We start from the raw sequence: 12,282 nt of genomic DNA, 5'->3' as shown, positions 1-12,282 counted from the left end.
ATGTTATTACCTCTGATTTAAGGAGAAGACCGCCTTTTGACGATAAATTGGCATTTCCTAACAGGGTTGACTGAGAAAAAGACTGTGGAAGTTGGTGGTTGGAATATGATTCATAGAAAAAAGTCTCTCACCTTAAGGACCATTGTCCTCTCAGACAAAATATCATCATCATATAACATAAACACTGAAGATTACAGATAAAAATCTGCTTTATTTCTGTAGTTCTCCCCTTTAACAACACTGTGTCTACACTTCCCTGAGCAGAGCTTCAGTTTTATTAAATCCCAGCCTCTCAATGTCGTCAGATCCTTCTTTACAAGCTGCTGCGGTGGTCAGTGTCTATGCAGCTGTCTATGCAAGTCTTGTGTTTCTGCCGTTCTTCCTATGAATTCATCTCAGAAACCAAACGTTACCTTGTGGTAAAGTTGATTTTTGGTTTATTGATGTAGTCAAAATGTTCTCAGAAACTCAATTAATTTAATTTCCCTGCACCTTTAGTTCCCTCCTCATCCTCCCGACTATGTTATCGTCTTTGCATTTTTGCCTTTTTGTTTCAGCTTTCCCTTCAGCTTGGTCTCTTCCATTCTTCCCTACGTTGTTAAAACGTAACGGTTCAGTTTGTCACAAAAAGGGTTTTCACTGTCAGCATGTGCACTAGACGTTGACATTTAGTCATTTGGATTGTACAATTGTACTTTTGTGAGTTTTATTCTCTTTTTTTTTCATTTAACTAAATGTCAAAAAGGTTCTTCACCTGTTTTTATTCTGTTGCCTTTTTGCAGATAAGTTTGTGCCGGTTCTGTAGTTTTCCTTACATGGTTTTCCTGAATTGATTACTTTAAGTTGACTTTTGTAACTTATGTGTTTATCCAGATATGACTTAAGTGTATGTGAATAGAGTCACAACAGCACAGTGTACCCAATGGCACTGTTACTTAAAATGTTTGGATAATTTAATAAACCACACTTTTGTTGAGACAAACAAGAAACTGCAGTTCAAGTGCAAGTGTTCTTTTAGGAAAAATAAGGCACGACCATTGCATATATAACAACAGTTTATTTTAAAAGATTACTTTTATTTTGTACGTTTCAAAGGTGCTAATGCTTTCCTTGTGATTATACAGGGAGAGTAATATGCATTACAGTAGGTGTTTCAATAAATGAATTACTGTGTATAAAGTATATAATTTCTAAGTTCATTCATCAAAATATCATTTTATTCATATATGTCTGATGCATTGATAAATAAACCAGAACAAACTGCCTTTGTACACATGACTTAAAGGAGTGAAGAAAAAAATGTACACAAAATGTAGTGATAACTTTCATAAACCCCAACCAATGAAGCCATTATTAACATTATTCAAATGCTTTATAGAGTGTCCAAGATAACTAAACAGGTCTAGAAACTGTTATGACCACATTACCATTAACAAATATAGAACAAAATTGAAAAACCAAAGTGTTCAAAGATTAATACATAAATAGGTGGTATCTATCAGGTAAGGCAAAGTAGCATTGAAACATTTAACATTTAAGTAAAAAAAAAAAAAAACCCAACTGCTTTTTAAGGTATCCAAAAACCCTAAATTGAATTTCTCTTCACAATAATTCCATCAGTTTTTCTTTCAAAATATCTCTTCAAAGTCCACAATGACAGTTCTCATAAAACGGCTTTAATGACAAAACATTTGTCTGTGAATCAAGGTAAAAACCTATTTCAACCAATCATGCTGAATGGATCTGTTGTTGGTTGTTTCAAAGTGACAGTAAATTAGATAACTGAATGAAATAACCTGCAAAAACTTATTTTTTTGTGAAAAGCAGTGATGTTTTATAAAAATAGTGGCATGGGTTATAAAATTAATCATTTTCAAGTACATCATTTTGAACACTTTGGGCCTCCATATATAAAGCATTACGATTGGTACAGTGTAAAGAAGGTACTAAAGACATCATGTAATATTTTAAATGCTATTTTGGAGTTTTTTTACTCTTTAATATAACCTTGAATTTAAAAATAGTTCAGAGAAAAATGCTCCAGTATACTCCACTTCTGTTTATATTCTGTGGGCAACTAAAACAAACAAAGCTGTAATGCTTTATATGACATTATAATTTACCAGTTTATAGTTTTACAGTAGCTTCATGAATGTCTGCGTAAGAATTTATTGACATGATTTTAAGCGTGATCATGTTTTAACACTAAAAAACACTTGTTAACAATAGGTAGGCAGCTTTACAGGTTGGGGTTATTGCAGTGGTTACTATAATGTTTATTTGTAGAAGTCATTATTATAAAATCTCTACAGAAGATAACCATGATTAGCCGCTTGAAGCAATGTACCAATATTCAAGCTCAAGTATGTTTGAAAGTTCACACTCATTTCTCCGCTTGAGCCTTGGAAACTGCATGTTCTATGCAAGAAAAAGCATTTTGTGTCAAATATATACTGAATATATACACCACTTTTTGTAAGGTTTCAGATTTTAAAAGTGCATTGTAGAAATATTGCAAGGAAACTTCATGTTATATTTTATTTTTATACATTGGCGGGAGAGAAAGAAAGCACTTTTATGTAGTCCATGCATACAAATGAAAGTAGGATTTTAAAAAAGCATGCGGTCAACCTCAATCTGTTCCTCAGGAGCATGCGGTAAGCTAGGTGAGTTCACCTGAGAAGGTATGGTAGTAGGTTCTACAAAAGAAAAGGATCACCAGGCATCTTATCTCAATGCACTGCAGGATGATGTCCACAGTAGTTTAGATTTTAAGCCAGCAATTTCTTTAAAAAAATAAGTTTTCATTTTTAACACAACTACAGTATCTTGAAATGCAAAAAAGTGTGAAGGCTTAGAACCTCATAAGAAAACTAGAGCTGATTTTGGAAATTCAATCAGAAATTAATGGTTTCGGTCACTACAATTCACTGTTGACACAAAAGACATCTGGAAGAATGTGAGGAAATATGTGTTTATATCTAAAAACAAAGATTACTGGCCTTAAGAAAAACTCCTATGTCTCTCAACAGTTGACATTATGTATTAAGTAGATTGGTTTAATGGTTCTAGCTGGCAGAACTAGGACATTCACCAGAAGTAAATGTGGTGGATGTCAATGGAAACAATTGGCAGAAATAGATGTTTCAACACAGACACAAACAAGAGTATAAAGTTATGCTGGCTCTATGAGGTTCTACATTGGCACAGTGGTGCTTTGTTGTTTACTGTTAGCATACTAATAATCGCTCGTTAGCATTGAACGCATCCATGGTTGATGATGTCTGATAATTAGTCTTGCATGAATTTGATCATACTCTGGAGTACTAGACAAATATTGATAATGATGCTAGACTAAAAAGTCAAAAGTTATTATAATTTCTCTTCTAGAGGGGGCATGGACATTTTTTTCTTTCAAAAATGTTTTACAATCCATCATAGTCATTGGTCAGGGGTGGAGAACCCATGCTCCTCCATGGTTGCTGCCCTGCTCGTTTCAAGATTTTGATTTACTGAGCACAGTAATCCAGTTAATCAAATATTTCACTAACAAAAAAAAATTAAAGCCCATCATGGAGCTAGAATAAAAGGCCAGATAATCATCACATGTGGGAATAACTTATTTAATAGTAATGAAATACTCAACAGAAAAACACTGATGGGCTGCTACATACCATCTATTTTACTTCAGTAAAAACCCAAGCTGTTGAAATCTGCTTTTATCATCATCCAATCTTTCATAGAGCAAAAATAAATGTGTGCAGCTTTCTCTGCTTTGGCCTCATTGCCTTTGCCATTGTGCAGTCCACAGCTCTGATGCAAATTGTTAGTGGCACGCACATATGTGCTGTGTCTCACTGGGCTCCTCTGCCTCCTTGATCTATTAAACATCATGGTTGGCCACAGAGGCTATGTGCCAACATTTTTTTAAGTATCTGACTGCAGTAGCTACTCGTCTGTTTCAACCTAAAATAACATCTTGCTGGTTATGTTGGAGTACTAGTACCACTGGATAATCTATTACTGTCATTTACAGTTACAGTTAAATGGATGAATTCTTTCCCAAAGTGCATCTAAGGTGAATTCCTATGACAAGTGTATCTTTAAGCTTGGCAGTGAATTTGATGGCTGCAACTGAGGGCAAAGACATACTGCTACAGCACAGGGTTAAAAAGCATAAAGGCTACACTTTAGTTGAATGGTGTTTTTGTATGTGGGATCGCTGACCACACATTTCTTCTGAAAAAGAACACTAGTGCATCCATCACCCATAGTTTCCTAATGAAACACTTATCCTTATACAGACCGTGACATCAGAGCCATGCAGTTTGGGAGATGAATGGCTCTCGTACTGGTCTCTGCTTCTCCCTGATAGCGTTCGTTCTAAGCAAAGAATCACCACTTCCTTTTGGTCCACTGAGGCAGACAGGGACAAACTGACAATCCCGAATGGTAACATAAAACATGACCTTTTGCATAGGATCTGAGAATAAAAAACGCTTTCTACAGCACAACCAGACTGTTAAACACCAAGGTGCTGAGCTGTACAGCAGCGCAGATTATCCATCATTTACTCTGTTGCACGGTGAGGAACGAGACGCTCACCTCGCACAGTGACTTTCAAACCAGCAACAGTGATGCAAGTGAAGTTGTCAGCTAAAAAGCGCCTTTTTAAGAAAAAGCTTTGCTGAGGCGGTGCAGGAGATTTATCTGGAACAGGAGACTCACTGCATTTCCTACAATCATGTTTTCTGCAGACGCAACTGATGTTTTGAATTATCCCAATATGAATAGATGTTGTGTGTGGCATTCTGCCCACACTTACATTAATATTTAATTCATGCATAATGGCGGAGTGATTTAATTAAATGCATGAGATTCGCTGTCTGTGGTAGCACAGCAAAGATACATATGGCTGCATTAGGAAATACACCAAGCTGTTGCCATGGTTCTACATATCGTTACCTGTAATGTTATTATGGTGAATGGATATTAATACAGTATGGGAAAATCCCATTATGATCATTAAAATTTTAGAGCTTCTAAAGTCAGCATTGAAATTATAAATATAATGATATTTTTAGACATTACATAAAGAATGACGATTTTACAGATTAGTCTTGTCCAGCTTTTGTGTGTATGTCTCTAACCAGTCAGCATAAAGGGAACAACGAGAAGCTAGGAGCCAAGACCAAAACATAAACCCAACAAAACAAAAATGAATGGCTCAGCAAGCTTTCAAGTTCAAAAGACGGCAGTTATTTAAAGAAAATTAAACCAGTCTGATAATGGCTTTGTGTTTTTGTGCCGTAAAAATAGTATAAATAAATATTGTTGTTCGCATGCATTTGAGTAAGGCTTTACAACCCAGTTTGCACATTCCGTCTGGGTTGAGGAAGTTATCTGTTTGTCTGAAGTGCAGAGAGAAAACTTCTGAAAGTATGTTCATTTTCAACAAGAATCCATTTATGAAAATGCTTATTCATGCAGTATCATTATTCTCCACTGAAAGAGGATGAAAACAAGCCAGAAACAGAATTTGGAGTTCCAGGTCATTTGGTGCAGTCTTTATCATTTGCTTGCTAAAGCCATCCTTCCGAAGTGTGAGACAGCCTTGAGTCTTTGAAAGTAACTGGATCACGAACCCATTTTTCCCATCTTTTCTCAGCAAGCAGCATGTGAGGGTTCCTCTGTGAGAGTCTGAAACTGTCTGCCTGCTCGTCGCTCCTGTCTCAGCTCTGTTCCACTGGATGACTCAGTTTTTAATTGATGTGTTCTCTAAGGCATTGCTTGTACAATCTTTGCCTGTCCTTGTGCTCTTCAGGGAAATCACAAATTGCCGTGCAAATCCATCACAAAGCAGTTACTCCAAGCACTTGGTAGAGCCGGTCCTCAGAACTGCTCCAAGGTACTTGGGCGAAAAATATAACATCTTTGACTGTAGTTAATTTTTACGTGCATAAAAAAAAACACACTATTGTCTCTAACATCAGATCTAGTCCATTCTGACGTGTGCACTTTGGGCTTTTGGCTGTTGGGTAAAGATTGGAGTGTAAGTAAATGGGGAGATGCTATCATCACTAGCTCCCACTCCTCAAATGTCTAGGTTGAAGGCCCGCATGAGAAGATCCAGGTCACCGATGTTTGCAGCCTGGAATAGCTCAGGCTGGTCCATCATAGATAAAGCTATCCTCAGAGCAGCCCAGATGTTTCCAGACATCACTTGGTGGGACTGCTGGCGACTTTGGCTTTTCCTCTGAAGGCTTAAGGCAGTCAGGAAGTTACTGGCCGCCTCTCTGGGGAAGCAACAATAAATACAATGCATTTGATTTAGAATATTGAAAATACATGTGACAAGGTCTACATCTGACCTGATCGACACCTTATGTTTTTGCAAATCACATATAGTCAGGTCAAGTATTTGGACTGTGACACACTTCATAAATCCAGCTCAGTCGGCTGAAGAACCACAATAGATTTGAAATGAAACATTCTGAATGTGCCACGTTGACTGTCTGCTTCAAATTAATTACGGCCATTTTAGGGGCTCAAATGCGATTGAAGAATTGGCAGCTAAGCTGTTCCTCGGCCAAGTGTGTGGTTCATCCTCTTGTTAATTTACAGATAAACAGATAAAATGCTGAGTTGATTTAAATGTGACATTTGCATTTGCAATCTAATCATAACCACAAATATAAAGCCCAAAGAGTTGTCACTGCCAGAGAAGCCTTCATTAAGCTGAAAAATCAGCAGAAACACTGGTGTGGCCGAGAGAGAACCCACTGGTGAGTGGAAGAGCATCAATCCAACAATTTTTAACAAAAGTGGCCAAGTCAGAGTAAACAGTTTACTTGCTGAAGGCAAAATGGTCCGAGAACAAGCTGGAACTGAAGACAACTGTAGTAAAAGCCTGACAGAGCATCATCGGGGACGAAGCAGCATCTGGTGATGCATATGGGTTCCAGACCTTAGGCAGCATTGACCTGCAAAGCGTTTGTAACCAAATAATAATAATAACTGATAATTTAATTTGGGATTTTAGTTGGTATGTTCAATTACTGTTGAATCAAAAATTTGGTTACAATGCATATAAATTTATAGGTTATAATTCCTATGTGCAAAAACTTTTTTATTGAAACTGGCAGTCTACACTTTAAAACCTTCATTTTTTCATTTCAAATCCATGGAAGTGGCACGCAGAGCCACAATGATGAAGACTGTCTTAAATACTTAATGAACCTGACTGTAATTGTCAGTAATGTTGGCTTCACAAGATGCTCAAGGCTTTTGTCGGGCACTCAATAGTCACAAATTCTCTCCACACCTTTTATGCATTTAGAAATATGTTACTTAAACACAACTCTTACAAAGCTTGTAAGAGCTATGTATACAGCAAGGTCATCTGTTCCCCGCAGTGGATAACAATTCCTAAGAAGAGGTGGTTCGATCCAAGTTACACATTTTCAGTTCAGTTCAGTTTTATTTGCCATCTGATTACAACAACAATCATCTCAAGGCACTTTACATAATAAAGTTAAGACCTTAAACTAGCGGAAACTTTGTCCCACTCTCCTTTAGCCCCAGGTCACTCACCTGTGTGCCCCCAGGTTAATGCAGCTGATGCCAAGGTTGTATCTGGATCTGATAAAGCCCGGCTGCAGCTCTAGTGCTCTTGTGTAGGCCTCCACTGCCTCCTCACTTCGGTCTCCATTTGCCAGCGTGGCCCCCAGGCGGTTCCACAGCAAGTAGTCCTGGATTGAGGACAAATGGTGGGTTAGATGAGGGATGAGGAGCGTCAGAGGGTGAAGATGAAATATTTGTTTTAGTGGAGTTCCTGATATGGCTTTTCTGTCTGTATCTGCCTGTGGCAGACACAGCGGAGAGTTCCTCATTTAGCCTAAACTAAACATATGTTCACTTCTCTTTGTTTTATACCATGTTTAAAGAGCCTGATCAGGTGTCTTTGACAGAAAAGAAATCTTGCTGCTATATAGGACTCAGCCATTCAGTGACAGCATGACAACGCAGAGTTAGACCAGAAAGCTATTATTTGCTTCATTTTGTTGAAGCACAACAACAGGAACGTGTTGTGGAGCACTGCACAGCTCCCCTCCAGTAGATAACCTACAAGGGTGATTTAAGGTGAGCTAAGTTACATCACACAGGGTGCCCTTGTCGTTGTTTCTCACCTGCAGGCAGACAGGAACATACAGAGGTCATGGTCTGCTACAGTATAGGAGTCCTTCATCTCTGGCTAAGCCTAGCAGCGGGATATAATTATCTCCCTTTGTGTTCAGAGCTATTTCTCCGGCAGGGGAGCAGCTATTACCAAGTCAAATGTGGGAGGTTGGATTTAACAGTGAGTAATATTCGTGCCAGCCTGCGACAGTGCTGAGAGGACAGAGACTGATTTGCGTGAAGGAGATGGAAGAAAAGTTTGTGGCTGTGTTAGTGTGCATTGTTTGTTGTCTATGCGCGCATTCATCCAGATGAAATATGTGTGTAGTTTTCTGCATTAATATGTGTGTGTGTGTGTGCACACTGTACCTCGCTCTGCTGTTGTGAGTAATCATGAGTGAGAGCGTATGTGTCAGTCAAAAGTTCATGTGGATGGATTTGGCAGCTTCACTGCTTCACCGCATCTGTTTGCTGTGAGCTCTCCCTCGGTACTGTACTTGTGGCACCATCTCTCTAAGGATGTGCACTTCATGCACTGTATGTGCATGAAGTGCAATGTTATAAGCTACTTTAACGTTCGATCGTCCAAGATATAATGAAGATTTATGAAAAATAAGTCAGTCATGTTCTTATATTATGGTGTGTTTTCTAATTTCATAAAGCAAATGAGTGATTGTGCTGAAATCTGTTTTTTTTTGCATGTAACAGTGGATGAAGTCATTGTCAATCTAACTACAAACTGTAGTTAGATTGGTTTTAGATAAGGTTTTCTTTTATTTTGTATCATTACAAAAATTCAGGCAGAGAGAGTATTTCATGGTATCACAGAGGTTCCATCTCTGGCACAATGCAGTGCCAGCTGGAGTCGCGCAGCTGTTAGACATGTTGGGTCTGCAAGGAAACCAGTGATTGCAACGCGTTTACAAACTGCAGCTTACAGTGATCTAGTAGCCTGCTGCCACCACATTACATGACGAATGAAGACAGAATTTACAAAGTCTACATTAGATTAATCTCAAAACCTCAACAAACAAACCCTCAAGCCCAACATAACAAATGTGCCTCAGAGGTTTTACAGTGTTTACAGCACAGTCCGCCCTCTGGAGCATCTCTCTGGAGTATGAAATATGTCTTGGGGTTCACTCACCCATTAAAATTTGTTTACAACATCCCTCTGTGCAGCTCTCCTCTCTGTGTGTTATAGCTTAAGATAGATTGTATTGAAACATACAGCACAACGCAGCTCATGGAATCAGTGTTTCATAAGTGATGAACAAAAGAGTGGTCTGGTGAAATTTAAATGGAGATTTAGGAGACTTGACTTGAAAAATGTTTGTATAACTTCTCTCTATCTAATATGCGTGTTACTGCATGTGTTTTAGCCGGTTCTCATAATGAGAACGATGTTTAAAAAGCAATTTCGGGGTTTTGACTAGGGTTAGGGTTAAAATAAGGTTTTGGTCAGGGTCAGCGAAACGTTTAGGGTGAGGCCGTTAGTTGTGATTGTTAGGGTAAAGTAGGGGAAAGTACATGTGATAAAGTAGTAGAGTAGATTAGCATGGCCTACGTGACAGTAGAGGGCTGGGGAATGCATTATGTTAATGAGTGTCCTCACACTGACTGCCCTACAAAAATGTGTGTGTGCGTGCGTGTACCTACATCGGGCCGCACTGACAGGGCCGTATTGAAAGCCTCCACGGCTTTGTTAAACTCTCCGCTGACGTTGTAGAGCACCCCGAGGCCTGTCTGCAAATCCGGGTCGATGCTGTCAGAGTTGTGCTGAACTGCTTCCAGGAAGAGCTCCTTGACCTCGGGAAGCAGGGAGCTGTGGACACACGCACGCAGAGATAAGGATTAGTGTGATTTAAGGCTGCTGAGCTGGTGCTCTTAGAAATCACGGTGCGATGATGTGAAATGTACTGCGTGTCAGTGTAAGAGTAATAAAATGAGAAAGGTAGCGGGAGAAAGGAAGAGACTGATGGAGGGTAAAAGAGATTAGGCAAAGGGAAGTAGAAAGGAGAAATAGTGAAAAGGACCAGTGCAGAAAGGGCTGTGGAAAAGAGGAGCCAGCAGCAGTGAGTCAGTGGGTTTTTGTTCTATTTTATATAAATTATCTGAAAGTAAGTCCAGTCTCTACATCCCTCTGTGGTTGCCAGACACACAGTTTCAGAACTACTGCACAAAAGTGAAAAATTAAAGAAGTGACAGCTACAACTACTTCTGCCTCAGTAGTCATTTGCTCCTTAGCTTTTGGGGAAGGGATTAGGATTTCCCTTTAAGTTACGTTTCAGCTTCTGCTATGCAGGGCATAACAGTAAAGGCAAGATAGAGAAGACAGAAAAAAGGAGGATGGAGGACTGCGTAGTGGAGGGTACAATAAAGAAGAGCAATGAATGAGAAGCAGAAGTGAAAAGGATAGAATGGCCTGGATTAGAGAGGCGACCGCAGTAATTGGGATGTACCTGTATCTCTTTACATAGACTAGACGATTAATGATTTGATAACGTGCTGCTTTACCTTGGAAGCAGAATTGGCCCTTTTCAATCTGATATACCTAACAGGCTCATTTTTCTGGCTTAAGATAACACACACAGGGCCTGCTACAGCTGCAAGAATGGTTTCACAAGATGGATACACGTAGCTCCCTGTATACTGTCTCGCCATGAAATTACACCAATACCAGTGGTGGTTGGAGAGAGACCCTGAAAGTTTTCTGGCTCGCTGACAGAGTAATAGCAATGTAAGTAAAACAAATGAGAGTCTGAAACTACTGGTCGAAAGCTTGTTTTTGACTGTACAGTATGCAGCAAATGATAGATCACCTGTAGTCCTAACACCAGTGACTCACAATTTTTGACTGGTGTTTTGCCCAGTGGAAGACTTGTGCATATAGTCGTATGGACACTGGGGTAAATATTGTCTATAAAAAGTGGCCCAAAATTTTAACTACACAGTTTGTGTATCTGTTCCATGTTCCTTATATTTAATGATGTGGCAAAGAAAATGTTGTGCTTCGCAAAAACCATTTAGCACTCTCGTATCTTCATCAGTTTTCATATGGTCTGCAGTAAAAGTCTGGTGATTTAGCTTCAGCACTGTACCTTTCAAGTCTGCCCATATTGGGACCGTGAGACATCCTGCGCTGGGAGTTTGGGGATCCCATCAAGTGGTTCTTTCCCTTCAGCAGGTGCTTGTACTTTGGATTATGTCGCAGCCAACGGAGCAGGGCCTCGCAGGCGTCGTGGCGCATACCAGTGTTGGTCAGGCTCACTGCCAGAGCCATGAGAGCTGGGAGGTTGTTTGGGTGGAGCTCCAAACACCTGGACGGACCCGGGCATGAGAGAGGAGAGACGGTGTGAACTTCAAAGGGGAATCTAGTTTTGATACGCATTAATTGGGACAGGCTGAGGTAAAGGAACATCAGGCGGAGACTAATGAATTCTGGGTCAGGGTCGCTGAGCTGCACCTCTCCTAGTCTCTGTCTGCTGCAGAGGACCAGGTTTGCATGCTGCCGTCAGGAGCAGGCTCAGATGATTTGCATTAGGTTTGCATTTAGGCAAAAATGTCCTGATTTTCTTTTTTGTTCCAGGAGTAGAGACGGAAAGTGTGTTAGTTGTGAGTGTTAAAGTTATGTCACTGCTTAAATCACGTGGACAATTGCCACTAAGACCTTTAGAACTGGAAAGAAGAGACAGAGCAGCACTGTGTTGGATGAACAACTTTGATTATTTAAGAGAGGAGTGAAGCCAAAGCAAGATTTAACATTTATCAAGATAATTTTGAAGCCAGCTGATGTGCAAACATCCTTAAAACCCATGTCATCTGAGACAAACCATATTATTTTGGTCCCCCAGTGCAGTGTGCTGTGGGTGACTTGGTTTGGGCTGGTAGATATATATTTTCTGTCAAACACTGGCAAATACAATTAACAGAATACAACAGCATTGTAACATGATGCCTGCCATCTGAAACGGTGCCAGTGTAGCAACAACAGGACTGCTGCCAGATAAACATCTAATCTTACTTCATACCCAAACACTCCCCTCACAGATGGAGCTATTACATAATAAACAAGGAAAAATATACACCGCACAAACGACCTGA

General features: G+C 39.6%; 1 protein-coding gene across 4 annotated transcripts in view; it reads right to left on the bottom strand.

Moving 5' to 3' along the window:
- Positions 1-1,037: 1,037 nt before the first annotated feature.
- The window catches only part of pex5la (peroxisomal biogenesis factor 5-like a), a 72,637-nt gene continuing 61,392 nt past the window's right edge, over positions 1,038-12,282 (bottom strand). For all 4 annotated transcript variants that reach the window (XM_026345263.1, XM_026345265.1, XM_026345264.1 and 1 more), the window contains 4 exons: positions 11,280-11,498; positions 9,838-10,003; positions 7,594-7,751; positions 1,038-6,296 (listed from right to left, as the gene is read on the bottom strand). In XM_026345263.1, coding sequence (XP_026201048.1) covers positions 6,095-6,296; positions 7,594-7,751; positions 9,838-10,003; positions 11,280-11,498 — 745 coding nt within the window. In that variant the 3' untranslated portion in view covers positions 1,038-6,094. The remainder of the gene's footprint in view (positions 6,297-7,593; positions 7,752-9,837; positions 10,004-11,279; positions 11,499-12,282) is intronic.

This window comes from Anabas testudineus, chromosome 4 (assembly GCF_900324465.2).
Source record: "Anabas testudineus chromosome 4, fAnaTes1.2, whole genome shotgun sequence".
In the NCBI taxonomy this organism is placed as follows: domain Eukaryota; kingdom Metazoa; phylum Chordata; class Actinopteri; order Anabantiformes; family Anabantidae; genus Anabas; species Anabas testudineus.
The sequence above is the reverse complement of the archived record's forward strand: the minus strand, read 5'-3'. Positions and strand labels throughout refer to the sequence as shown.